At 42.2% G+C, this 12,342-nt stretch overlaps 1 protein-coding gene across 4 annotated transcripts in view; it reads right to left on the bottom strand.

Moving 5' to 3' along the window:
• Positions 1 to 12,342, bottom strand: part of TRAFD1 (TRAF-type zinc finger domain containing 1) — a 49,276-nt gene that overhangs the window by 18,730 nt on the left and 18,204 nt on the right. For 3 of the 4 annotated variants that reach the window (XM_064578406.1, XM_054510518.2, XM_064578405.1), the window contains exons 3-5: positions 7,846 to 7,911; positions 872 to 1,007; positions 710 to 763 (exon numbers count right to left, since the gene is read on the bottom strand). In XM_064578406.1, the coding sequence (XP_064434476.1) occupies positions 710 to 763; positions 872 to 1,007; positions 7,846 to 7,911 (256 nt within the window). Of the gene's footprint in view, positions 1 to 709; positions 764 to 871; positions 1,008 to 7,845; positions 7,912 to 10,649; positions 10,759 to 12,342 lie in introns of those variants that run through there. The other variant, XM_045887630.3, reaches the window with a different exon arrangement.

Genomic DNA, 12,342 nt, shown 5'->3' with positions numbered 1-12,342 from the left:
TATAAGATGTTTAATTCTGTGCTGTGGAGTTATGGTTATTGTTTTCTTCTTACATTTTCCAATTTTTCTACAATGACTATGAATTACCTTTTAAAATTATAAATTGTCATTTTAGGTACATAGAATAAAAGTGTACAAATATTAAGGGCATACCTTGGTAAATTTTTACATATGTAATCACACTACATGACCAACTAAACAGGGGATTTTTTTTTAACTTGTGAATTAATATGCTTGTTCACAAAAACAATGTTTATTCAACTATGGCCAGTTTTATTTCAACTATGGACCAAATGATACCCAAGTGCACTCTGAGGAATTCCTTCGGGTGTAAATACCATGTTACCCAAGTGATCAAGAAGTCAAAAGGAAATTACAAGATGTTAGGCAGGCTCTGTACTAAAGAGCAAGCCCGAGCCTGGTTTGGCATTCACTGAGGCTGCCAGCTAAACCCCAGCAGAAATGATAGACTCAGTTCCAGAGAGAAAGGCTCTGAGACCTGAGCATGGGGCACAATAGCCATGCAGCTGAATCTGGCAGCAAAAAGTCAAAGCCTTAAATAACACTACACTCTGAGAGACAGTGTTTGTGGAGCTGGTAGAGAACCAAGACTCAACCAGACTGGTTTTCTGCTCCGCATGTAACTGAGTCATCTCAGTAATATTAGCTCCATGGTAACTCATGCTCTTCATGGTACAGGGAAACTAACCTCATGCTTCTTTAACTGCCTCTTCTCCAACTTCTTATTACATTTGCAGGTCACCTATGGCAAGAAGTGACAATAAATTGGCTTTGTGATAACATAATCACTTGCTATTGCAAAATAGCAAGTATAATACAGTTATGAACATTTGAGTACTTGGTGGTTTACCTGACAATGTTCTGTAGCCATGTGACCCTCCATGTCAGATTTGGGAAATGGTTCCTTGCAGATAGGACATATACCAATGTTCCTTTGACAGTGGATCTCATGGATGGTAAAATTAAACACAGGAATTTCTTTTTTGCTAGAAACAAAGGGAAAGGCAAGCATTACTGACTAATCTATGCACAGTGATATTACATGAAAATCTGGCTTTTCTGAACTTTAGTCTCTATTACTTCTCCTTAGTAAATCTAGTCTGCAAACTCTTATGATTACTACCCCTGCTTTTCAAGGATTAACTCCCAAAGGTTTTGAGTCGTCTGTGCAACAATGAGTTATCAGTGCTATGTACTACCTCTACAAACTCAGCCTCACTTCTAGATGTCAGCGCTAATCACAACCAGCAACATGAAGTCAGATGCCAAGAAATGAACTAGGTTTTTCTAAAACCATCCATGACCCAAAACACAATGATACACTCCAGGATTGTTTAAAAACAAAACAAAACAAAAAAAAAAACAGCCTACCAATTATTTTCACTCCGGGTCTCAGGTAGGTTTAACCTTATTAGATTTTATTCCACTAAAAGTCAAACCAAAAAGAGCAGATGCCAGCATTGGGATACTCAGTGGGGAACAGAAAACTGTCTCCCTTACGTCCCACATGCCTTTCAAAGCAGGTTAGATACTAGTCAGGAACGTTGGTATAAACTTCACTGCAGAACTGTATAAAAATGAAGTCCTGAGTCCCTTCCCCCAATCCTGTCTCCTCACTCACTTTTTGCCATTCTCTTTAAGGGATCCAATTCAAGATCATCTCTAAGTTACAGAAAAGGGAAGAAAATGACAATCTTAAATGAAAGAGTAAGATCATTTAAATTTAACAAGAGTGTTTCATGTACACTTAAACTAGAGGCACATTTGAAGTCTTTACTTTCAGTCATTTGGATATGACCATTAGAAAACTCCCATTTTAGTCTAGCTAAAGGTTGCATTTAAAGACTGTCTAGGGATACCTGGCTGGCTCAGTTGGTAAAGCATGTGATGCCTGATTTCAACATATTGAGTTCAAGCCCCACATCGGGTGTGGAGCCTACTTAACTGAAAGGGGAAGGGGAAGGGGAAGGGGAAGGGGAAAGGAAAGGAAAGGAAAGGAAGAAAAAAGGAAGAAAGAAAGAAAGAAAAAAAATAAGGAATGTGTCTAGGGGTGCCTGGCTGGCTCAGTCAGTAGAGCTTGTGACTTGGTCCTGGGGTTTTGAGTTCAAGCCCCATGTTGGGTGTAGAGATTACTTAAAAAAAAAAAAAAAGATGAATGGATAAAGAAGATGTGGTATATATATACAATGGAATCCTATTCAGCCATCGAAAAATGAAATCTTGCCATTTCCAATGATATGGATAGAACTAGAGGATATTATGCTAAGCGGAATAAGTCAATCAGGAAAGGCAATTATCGTATGATCTAACTCCTGTGTGGAATTTAAGAAACAAAACAGAGCATCATAGGGGAAGAAAGGGCAAATAAAACAAGACAAAATCAGAGAGGGAGACAAACCATAAGAGACTCTTAATCATAGGAAACAAACTGAGGGTTGCTGGAGGGTAGGGGGATGGGGAGCTGGAGTGGACATTAAGGAGGGCACGTGTTGTAATGAGCACTGGGTATTATATAAGACTGATGAATCACTAACCTCTACCTCTGAAACTAATAATACGCTACATGTTAATTATTTGAATCTAGATTAAAAATAAAGGAGTATGTCACCTAGAATAAAATTTCTGAAAAATAAAATACTGAACAGAATAAATACAGATAATTACACAAATCTTTAAACATCCTATTTAGCCTACAAAGCTAAGTACTACGGAATTCTCTTCCTTGGGGCGCCTGGGTGGCTCAGTCAGTTAAGCATCTGCCTTTGGCTCAGGTCATGATCTCATAGTCCTGGGATTAAGCCCCCCCATGGGGCTCCCTGCTTCTCCTCCCTCTCCCTCTGGCACTCCCCCTGCTTGTGCTCTCTCTCCTCTCTCTCGCTCTCTCAAATAAATAAAATCTTAAAAAAAAAAAAAAAAAAAGGAACTCTCCAATAACCACACTAAATTGTAGAGAGCTTATTTCTCTTTTATAGTTTTAATCTTCATACATAGTGTAAGAAACATTTCAGGGGCGCCTGGGTGGCTCAGTCATTAAGCATCTGCCTTTGGCTCAGGTCGTGATCCCAGGATCCTGGGATCGAGCCCCGCATCGGGCTCCCTGCTCTGCAGGAAGCCTGCTTCTCCCTCTCCCACTCCCCCTGCTTGTGTCCCCTCTCTCGCTGTGTCTCTCTCTGTCAAATACATAAATAAAATCTTAAAAAAAAAAAAAGAAACATTTCAAAGTAGGATGACTGATGTGCCTCCAGCTAAGTCACACTCCCAGTCTGAAAGACCAAGACACCAAAGAAATGCAAATTCATTTCCACCCAATGGTGAAACTATCAAGGAAGCTCTTACAGCAAAACTGGAAGGTGACACAGAACAACAATCAACTATGAGATGGGAAGAAATCTCAACTGGATAAAGAGGGAAACTATCGGTATCGAAAGATTTAACTTCTCCAAAATTCCAAGCTTTCTGAGGAAACCAGCTAAAATTAGTTTTAATTTAATTCTGTTTTATTTTTTTAATGAAGGATATTAAAATATACAGGGGCTATAAATCAAAGTTATGATCTAAACCTATTAAATTAACAAAAGTCAAAATTAGTAAATTCCTCTATTAAAGATGTTGTGAAACTAGTATTCTAATACGTTACCAGTGGTATTGTACACTGCTTAAAAATAGGCTGAGGGCGCCTGGGTGGCTCAGTTGGTTAAGCGACTGCCTTCGGCTCAGGTCATGATCCTGGAGTCCCGGGATCGAGTCCCGCATCGGGCTCCCTGCTCTGCAGGGAGTCTGCTCCTCTCTCTGACCCTCTCCCCTCTCATGTGCTCTCTGTCTCTCATTCTCTCTGTCTCAAATAAATAAATAAAAAAATTTAAAAAAAAAAAATAGGCTGAAAATGTGTTTCTAGGACCATAATACAGTCTTTAACCAGGTAATCTCACTCTTGGAATTATAAAAATTTTCATTAGTGTCATAAAACAGTAAAAAAGAAAATCATTAAAAATGTTTAAAGAAGTGAGTGGCGGGCGCCTGGGTGGCTCAGTTGGTTAAGTGGCTGCCTTCGGCTCAGGTCATGATCCTGGAGTGTCTGGATCTAGTCCTGCATCGGGCTCCCTGCTCGGCAGGGAGTCTGCTTCTCCCTCTGACCCTAACCCCTCTCATGTGCTCTCTCTCATTCTCTCTCTCTCAAATAAATAAAATCTTAAAAAAAAAAAAAAAAAAAGGAGTGGCTACAGTAAATGTATACCAACAAAATGAAAGTAGAGCTGTATCATGATCGTGAATCATATATGCACAAATGCCACAAAAAATTAAACCTAATAATTACTGCTTAGGGAGCAGAGATTCAAAATTTTTACAATAATTTTCTTTTAACGGCAAAAATCAAGAAAATATATCTATAGTTTTTATTTTACAGGGCTAGTCAGGATAACCTATTGACATAGAACATTCTATACACCCAAGGCCACTAAAATTTTAGAATTAGACCAAAAAAATATTAAGGACCACATAATCATAACATAAAGCAGTAAGAATCAAAAGCAGCTGTTAGGTAAGACCAGAGTATTTACTATAATACATTTTCACCTCTTGGGAAACTCTGAAAGAAACCTTGAAAGAAAAAGATATTTGCAACAATAACACACATGCAACAGTTGTCTACTGGTTTTCTTTTTAAATTTAGCTGCCAAGATAGTCCCACCAAACATTCCAACCAGACAAAATACCAATATACTTGCTTCCTATCATACAGATGAAATCAAGATGTTTTAAATGAGATAAAGGAAAACACAATTCCATATCTAGATAAAACTGCCAAAAGCCCCAAGGAGGGACTAGCAAGTTAAAGATGAAATCTCATTTTAGATAGAAATGACTGAAAGGCAAGCCAAGGCTTCCAGAAAAATTCCCAGCAGCCTTCTAAATGCTATACGCAACAAGCCAGAAATCAATTCATTAATACATGCAAAAATAAAAGTCAAAGTTTTTTTGTTTTTTGTTTTTTTAATTGTTTTTAGTAATCTCTACAACGAACATGGGGCTTGAACTCATGACCCTCAGATCAAGAGTCGTGTGCTCTTCCGACTGAGCCAGCCAGGCACCCCTCTAAGTCAAAACCTTCTAACATTGAAGGTCCTATTCCCCAGAACCACACTCTCCCCACATAGAAGAGAGATGACATGCAAGAACATCTTTAATAACAACAAACTACTCCTTTTACTGGCCCAGTGGATCTAATGGCAACTCATTTTTTTTAATTTAAAAAAAGATTTTTTAAGTACGCTCCATGCCCAAAATGGGGCTTGAACTCATGAGCCTGAGATCAACAGTTGGACACTCTGACGGAGCCAGCCAGATGCCCCAAATTTCTTATGTTTTATTTATTTTTTTTAAATAAGCTTCATGCCCAACAGGTGGCTTTAACTCACGACCCTTAGGTTAGGAGTTGCACACTCTACCAACTGAGCTAGCCTGGCACCCCAGCAGCTCACGTTTAAAGTTACCTTAACTTTTCTTGGGGAACAATAGAAATATGGCTCTAAAAACAAAAATTTTAAACCTGGAATTTAAACAGGGCTACTGAGATGGGAGGTCTGTGCTAGCTTAGTCACCTTTCCATGTTAATCTTTTTTCTTTAAATAAATTGCTTTGGCTTTGAATAACCCTATTTTCATTAGCTTTCCATTAACTTACCCTTTTTTTTTTTTTAACTCCCTTAACATAGTTATTTATACATTGTCCTGGCCTTGAGATTCCTTCAAATTGGCGAACTGATAAGAGTATCTTAATTGGGGGCGCCTGGGTGGCTCAGTCGTTAAGCGTCTGCCTTCGGCTCAGGTCATGATCCCAGGGTCCTGGGATCGAGTCCCACATCGGGCTCCCCGCTCTGCGGGAAGCCTGCTTCTCCCTCTCCCGCTCCCCCGGCTTGTGTTCCTGCTCTCGCTATGTCTCTCTCTGTCAAATAAATAAATAAAATCTTTAAAAAAAAAAAAAAAAAAGAGTATCTTAATTGACATTGCCAATGTCTGTTTTTTTACACAATCACAGTGTTTTCTTGTGATTATTTGCATTGCTGATTATTTTGTATCAGTAATAGCACATACAAAACACAAACAAAGCTAAAATATTTTTAAATTGGCAGAAAGTGATAGTGGTATAGTAGAAAAAAATACCCTATAAGGCAAGACACTCCTCAGAAACGGGCACCTGGGTGGCTCAGTCGGTTGAGCAACTGCCTTTGGCTCAGGTCATGATCCTGGAGTCCTGGGATCGAGTCCCGTATCAGGCTCCCTGCTCAGTGGGGAGCCTGCTTCTCCCTCTGACCCTCCCCTGTCTCATGCTCTCCCTCTCTCTCAAATAAATAAAAACTTTAAAAAAAAAAAGACACTCTCAGAAATGAAATCTTAATTCTGTCAGGGAAAGAATATTGCAACCAGCAGTTGCTCTGATTAAATCCTAATTCTGCTGAAAGCCTGAGTGAAAAGAAAAAGGCAATAAAAAAATAAAAATTGTTATCTGGCTCAAATCTTCCACCAATCTGAGTTAAAGTATCTTCCTTCTTCAACATCTCTTCCCTTCTACCACAATTTGGTAAGTTAACATATAGCACATTCAGTTCTGCTTTGCTTTTTTCTTTAGCTCTCCCTTAAGAGCACTTGTATATCACTAAAATACCAAACTCTCAGGAAATTATTAGCTGCATCCTAAGTTTCATTTCAGCAAGAAAGAGTTGCTCTTTCTTGTCACTCATGTGAGTTAAACACACCAAAATAGAAAGCTTAACATCCAAGATGACACCAAGTCTTCACAAACAGTTCTGGAATCATGAAGTGATAATGATTAAGCTGGACTGCCGGAAGACTTTAACTAGACCTTTTTTTTTTTCTTTTTTTTATTTACTTTTAAAGCAGTGGGACATTCCTTCAGCAAAATCCTTTATAAAAACAGTTGAGTGGATCTGGTTGAACTACTCTGTCACTGCTAGATGTAGAGCCAACCTCACTAAACTTGCTCCCCAATCACCCCCAAGACAGCCACTGTAGCCACACGGGGAAATCTTTGTAAACATTTTCAAAAGCATGCATCTAATCCAAACATTGTATTATATTTTTTGTATCTTTTTTTAAATAAGTATGACGAGGAGGGGCGCCTGGGTGGCTCAGTTATTAAGCGTCTGCCTTTGGCTCAGGTCATGATCCCAGGGTCCTGGGATTGAGCCCCGCATCGGGCTCCCTGCTCAGCGGGAAGCCTGCTTCTCCCTCCCCCACTCCCCCTGCTTGTATTCCCTCCCTCACTGTGTCTCTCTCTGTCAAATAAATAAATAAAATCTTAAAAAAAAAAAAGTATGATGAGGGGCACCTAGCAGGCTCAGTCATACACCAGGAGACTCTTGATCTCAGGGTTGTGAGTTCAAGCCCCACGCTGGGCGTGGGGCCTACTTAAAAAAAAAAAAAAGAAACCGAAAATAAATTTAAAAAAATAAAAATGTATATTTCTCAGAAATACAAAAAATAAATCTACTTATTTATATACCAGAAAAGTGAGGCTCCAAAACAGTCAGTGGGGTGACTTGACAAGTCGTTAACTAAAGGCAGGTACCAGAGCTCCAGACTCCCAGCTCCATCACGTCACTCTACTCATTTCTCTATGCTACCTGAACCTACCATCTTATCACATTACTAAAACAGGCAATATTATATAAAACTGTTAAAAAGGCTTTAGTCCCATATATTTTCACGTTACATGGTTCCAATTTTAACCTGCCAATAAATAGACCAACCTTTTACAGAAACTAGTTTGTTCTCATTCCAACATTTCTTAGATTTAATTTCTTACCAATTGTCACACAGTTGAGTGTCCTGGTCATCTAGAAATTCAGCCATCTTTAGTTCTTCCTGAAAACTACAAAGGAGAAAGTGTACACTTTCAATTTCATTTCTGCTTTTAGGATGACATGCAGAATACAAAAACAAAAAACAAGTACACAGGAAATGTTACCAAAACCAGTACATTATTTTATTTAATACCCAATACACTTTGATCTTACCTTATTTTTTAATTTTCATTTTAAAATAATTTGACAAGCAAAAGCACCACGAAAAACTCCTGTATACCCCTCACCCAATACATCATAACCACAGTAAAATTATCAAATGCAGGAAACTAATACTAATGTGTTAAAAACTAATCTATAAATCATATTCATGAATCATCCCACTAATTTCCTTTTTCTGGCTCAAGAGCTAATCCAGGGTCACATATCACATATAGTTCTTTCTCCTTAACCTTCTTTGATTTAGAATACGTCTTCAGTTTTTCTTCATCTTTCAAATCATGTGAAGTGTAGAATGTCCTTTAGTTTGAGTCTGTTCAATGTTTTCTCATGATTAATATGTTTTTTGGCAAGAATACCACAGAACTGATGTTGTGCTCGTCTCAGTGCATTATATCAGAAAGCACATGATGTCAACAGTTTTATTATTACAGATGATGTTAACTTTGATCCTTAGCTGAGAGTGTCTGCCAGGTTTGTGCACTGTACAGTTTTTCCTTCTTTTTTTTTTTTAAAGATTTTTATTTATTTATTCATGAGAGACAGAGAGAGAGAGAGAGAGGCAGAGGGAGAAGCAGGCTCCCAAGGAGCAGAGAGCCCGATGCGGGACTCGATCCCAGGACTCTGGGATCATGACCTGAGCCGAAGGCAGACGCTCAACCATCTGAGCCACCCAGGCGCCCAGTTTTTCCCTCTTTTTAAACAAGATGTCAATGCAGAGAGCAAAGTGCTGGCAATTTTGTTACCACTATTTACTTTATTCTTTTCCATGACACAAAAATGGTCTTAAACACTGCCCCAAAGGGGCTCTTTGGTGGTTTTGACATTTCCGAGTGAACTCACTTTTCAAAGCATATATTCATTCAACACGTTAATTGGGACCCTGTGTGCCACACTGGCACTCAGACTACCTCACAAACTAAAGAAATAAAGCGTCTAATAGATCAACTTAGTGACAGAGAAAAATAAGCAAATTAAAGGATACCTTATTGTATTTTGCTGGAAAAGTACAAAGACAAATGGAGATGAAGGGAATCTACTTTAGATAAAGGTGATGAGAGAACGTTCTGACAAGACGACATTTAAAGGAAGACCTGAAGTGCGAAGAGGAAGTAAGAGAGGATGGCAGAGGGCCTAAAAGGCAATGAAAGAGAAAGTAAAGGTAGGTCTGGAAGAGCATAATGAAAAACGGTAATGATTCAAGAAGGCCTTATCATGTAGAGCAGAAAGGATATCGGATTACAGTCCAAGCTCAACAGTAAACCACAGAAGGGTTTTATTTATTTATTTATTTATTTTAAGATTTTATTTATTTATTTGAGACAGAGAGAATGAGAGACAGAGAGCATGAGAGGCAGGAGGGTCAGAGGGAGAAGCAGACTCCCTGCCGAGCAGGGAGCCCGATGCGGGACTCGATCCCGGGACTCCAGGATCATGACCTGAGCTGAAGGCAGTCGCTTAACCAACTGAGCCACCCAGGCGCCCCACAGAAGGGTTTTAAATGAGGGAGCTCCATGACTCGAGATAACCGCTCCCGCACGAACCGTAAACTAAGGATAGGAAGCATCTATCTATAAAAATAAATCACGTTCCCCAAAAGCGGAAGCCTGGAGACTTTCCTCAGGGCTGTCTGTTTCTGGGTGTGCTCTAGAAGCTAAACCAAGACCAGAGCGTCGGAGGAGGGAAGTGCCCCTCTGGCTGCAAGGGGTCTGGTGGTGGCACGCAGGGCTGGGAGTGGGCCCCTCTGAGGGTCGAGCTCTGGTTCCGCCACGCAGTGGATACGGGATTTAACCTTTCTGGGCCTCGAATTCTTCAGGCAGACAACTGACAACACGTCAAAGGGCCGCTGCACGGAGTAAATGAGCGAATGCACGGGAAGCGCTCCCGTAGAGCGCAAGTCTTCAACCTGAGAAGGAGCCCCTCTCAGGGATTTCGGGCGGAGCTGCCCCCTCGGGTCCAGGCTCAGGAGTCGGTTTCCAACCGCCCCCTCCCCACAGGGAGTTCGGGGGGGGGGGCGGAGAGGGCACCAGCTTCGCAACTAGCAGCGGTTAACGTTTACCGTGCGTCTGGCTGCTAAGCGCTTTACAGGGACCCTCTCCTCCAGGCCGCAACCCTAGGAGGTGAAAGCCATTATCCCATTGTGGGGAGACAGCCGCCGCACAGCTGGTCGGAGTGGGGACTCGAACCCCGGTCCCTGGCCTACAGCCCGCACTAAGCCAGCGCGACACCGCCGCGCCCCCTCCGCCCCCCCCGCCCCCCGCAAGCCCTGGGCTCGCGGCTGGCTCTGCCCGGGGCGCGGTGCCCACAGCGGCGCTCCGGACGACGCCCACTTTCCCGACGCCCGGGCCAAGGCCGCGAAGGGGCGGCGCCGCCAGGGGCTGTCGAGGCTCGGGTTCCCTGAGGAGAAAGCGCGGCCTCCTCCACTGGCCTGAGGAGACGCCGCGGCGTGGCCGTCTTTCTCCTTACGGCCGCGACCCCCGGGGCCCACAGCCCCGTTGCCCACACACCAGGCCCTAGGGATGCCGGCCTCCTCCCGAACCGGAGGCCGCAGTGAGGCTCCCAAGGCTCGGGCCGCCGCTACACTCACCCGGGACGACAGCAAGGACTTGCAGCTGACCCGCTAGCCGCGGACACAGCCTCCTCAGTCAGGCCCCGCACTGAACAACGGCCCCCAGAGCCGCCTCACCACTTCCGACCGTCGCGGAGGAGCGCGCCCATTGGCCGGGGGCGGCCCAAGATGGCAGCCCATTGGGTGGCACCGCTGTCGCTCCCGGGGCCCCGCCTTCTGCGTGCTGATTGGCTCCTCACAGCTCCACCCGGGAGTGAATCCCTGAAAAGTCCCAGCCCCTGCACATCTGGAATGTGCAACAGAGGTCTGAGCTGTGAGCCTGCTTCTCGGGGCCCAGCGGCTGCCCCTGACACAGACTAATAACATTTGCATGAATAATACACAAACAAACGTTACTAATACGCCTAATACATTAAGATAATTAACAGCATTTGTTCTCTTGTCATGAGCCATTAATACTTACTAGTCATTCTTGTTGCTATGATAATGCCCTCGCGCAAGACCTCTGCAAGGCTCTAGCCATATTTGAACACTTTGCTTTTTGCAGTGGAAGACTGAGCACCTGGGTCGCAGGCTTGACTCCCATTTTCTCCGCTGCTACCTGTATGGACTCTCTGAACTCATGAATTAAAAAAATAGAGAATAAACAATTTTTATTTATTTGTGTATTTATTTGAGAGACAGAGAGGCAGAGGGAGAGGCAGACTCCCCACTGAGCAGAAAGCCCGACTTGGGGCCCCATCCCAGCACTCTAGGATCATGACCTGAGCCCAAGGCAGATGTTTAACTGCCTGAGCCACCCAGACGCCCCGAGAATAAACATTTAAATATAACCAAGAATACATTATCTACAATGCAGCAATTTAAAATCATGATTTTTATTGCAGATTTTAATTGCAAAATGTTCATGCTATAGTGCTAAGCAGGAAAAGCAGGTTACAAAGCATTATTTGTAACAGGCTAAAATATATATTTTTTTAAGATTTTATTTATTCATTTGAGACAGAGAGAGAAGTGCATGAGCAGGGGGAGAGGCAGAGGGAGAGGGAGAAGCAGGCTCCCCACTGAGTCAGGAGCCTGAGGTGGGACTCGATCCCAGGACCCCGGGACCACGACCTGAGCCGAAGGCCGACGCTCAACCATCTGAGCCCCCCAGGCGCTCCCAGGCTAAGATATTTAAATAGCCAGTATATTCTGTGATTCCAAAGATATAAAGTTCAAAAACAGGCAAAATTAATCTCAAGTGAGAGAAGTCAGAATAATGGTTCCATCGGGAGAGTATGGACTGCAGGGGAATCTGGGAAAGATTTCCAAGTCCTTGAAATGTTCTAGATCTCAATCTGCAAAGTGGTAAATACAGATGTATTGGTAAATAGCCACTAAGCTGTACACTTAAGATTTAAACACTTTACACTGTATGTTAAAGATAACATACCACTCAAAATTGTTCTGCACTTTAACTTTTGTTGGTGATACTACATAATCTGTGTTGGAGATCTATCCACTATTAGCACATCTATCTAGAGGAGCTTCATTCTTTTTTGATAGTAACTGCATTGTATGGACAGACCATGATTTATTCAGCTAGTTCTCTACTGATAGACATTTTGGCTACAAAGTGTTATTTTTGAATATAGCATAAACAACACCTGAAATCTACAGCTACTTCAGTGACAGCCTCATTCATTTGCTCAGCAAATGTATAGAATGT

This window comes from Mirounga angustirostris, unplaced genomic scaffold (assembly GCF_029215605.1).
Source record: "Mirounga angustirostris isolate CCGP_5_RB_7025 unplaced genomic scaffold, mMirAng1.0.hap1 SCAF_14, whole genome shotgun sequence".
In the NCBI taxonomy this organism is placed as follows: domain Eukaryota; kingdom Metazoa; phylum Chordata; class Mammalia; order Carnivora; family Phocidae; genus Mirounga; species Mirounga angustirostris.
Note: the sequence above shows the minus strand (reverse complement) of the source record. Positions and strands in the feature narration are given on the sequence as shown.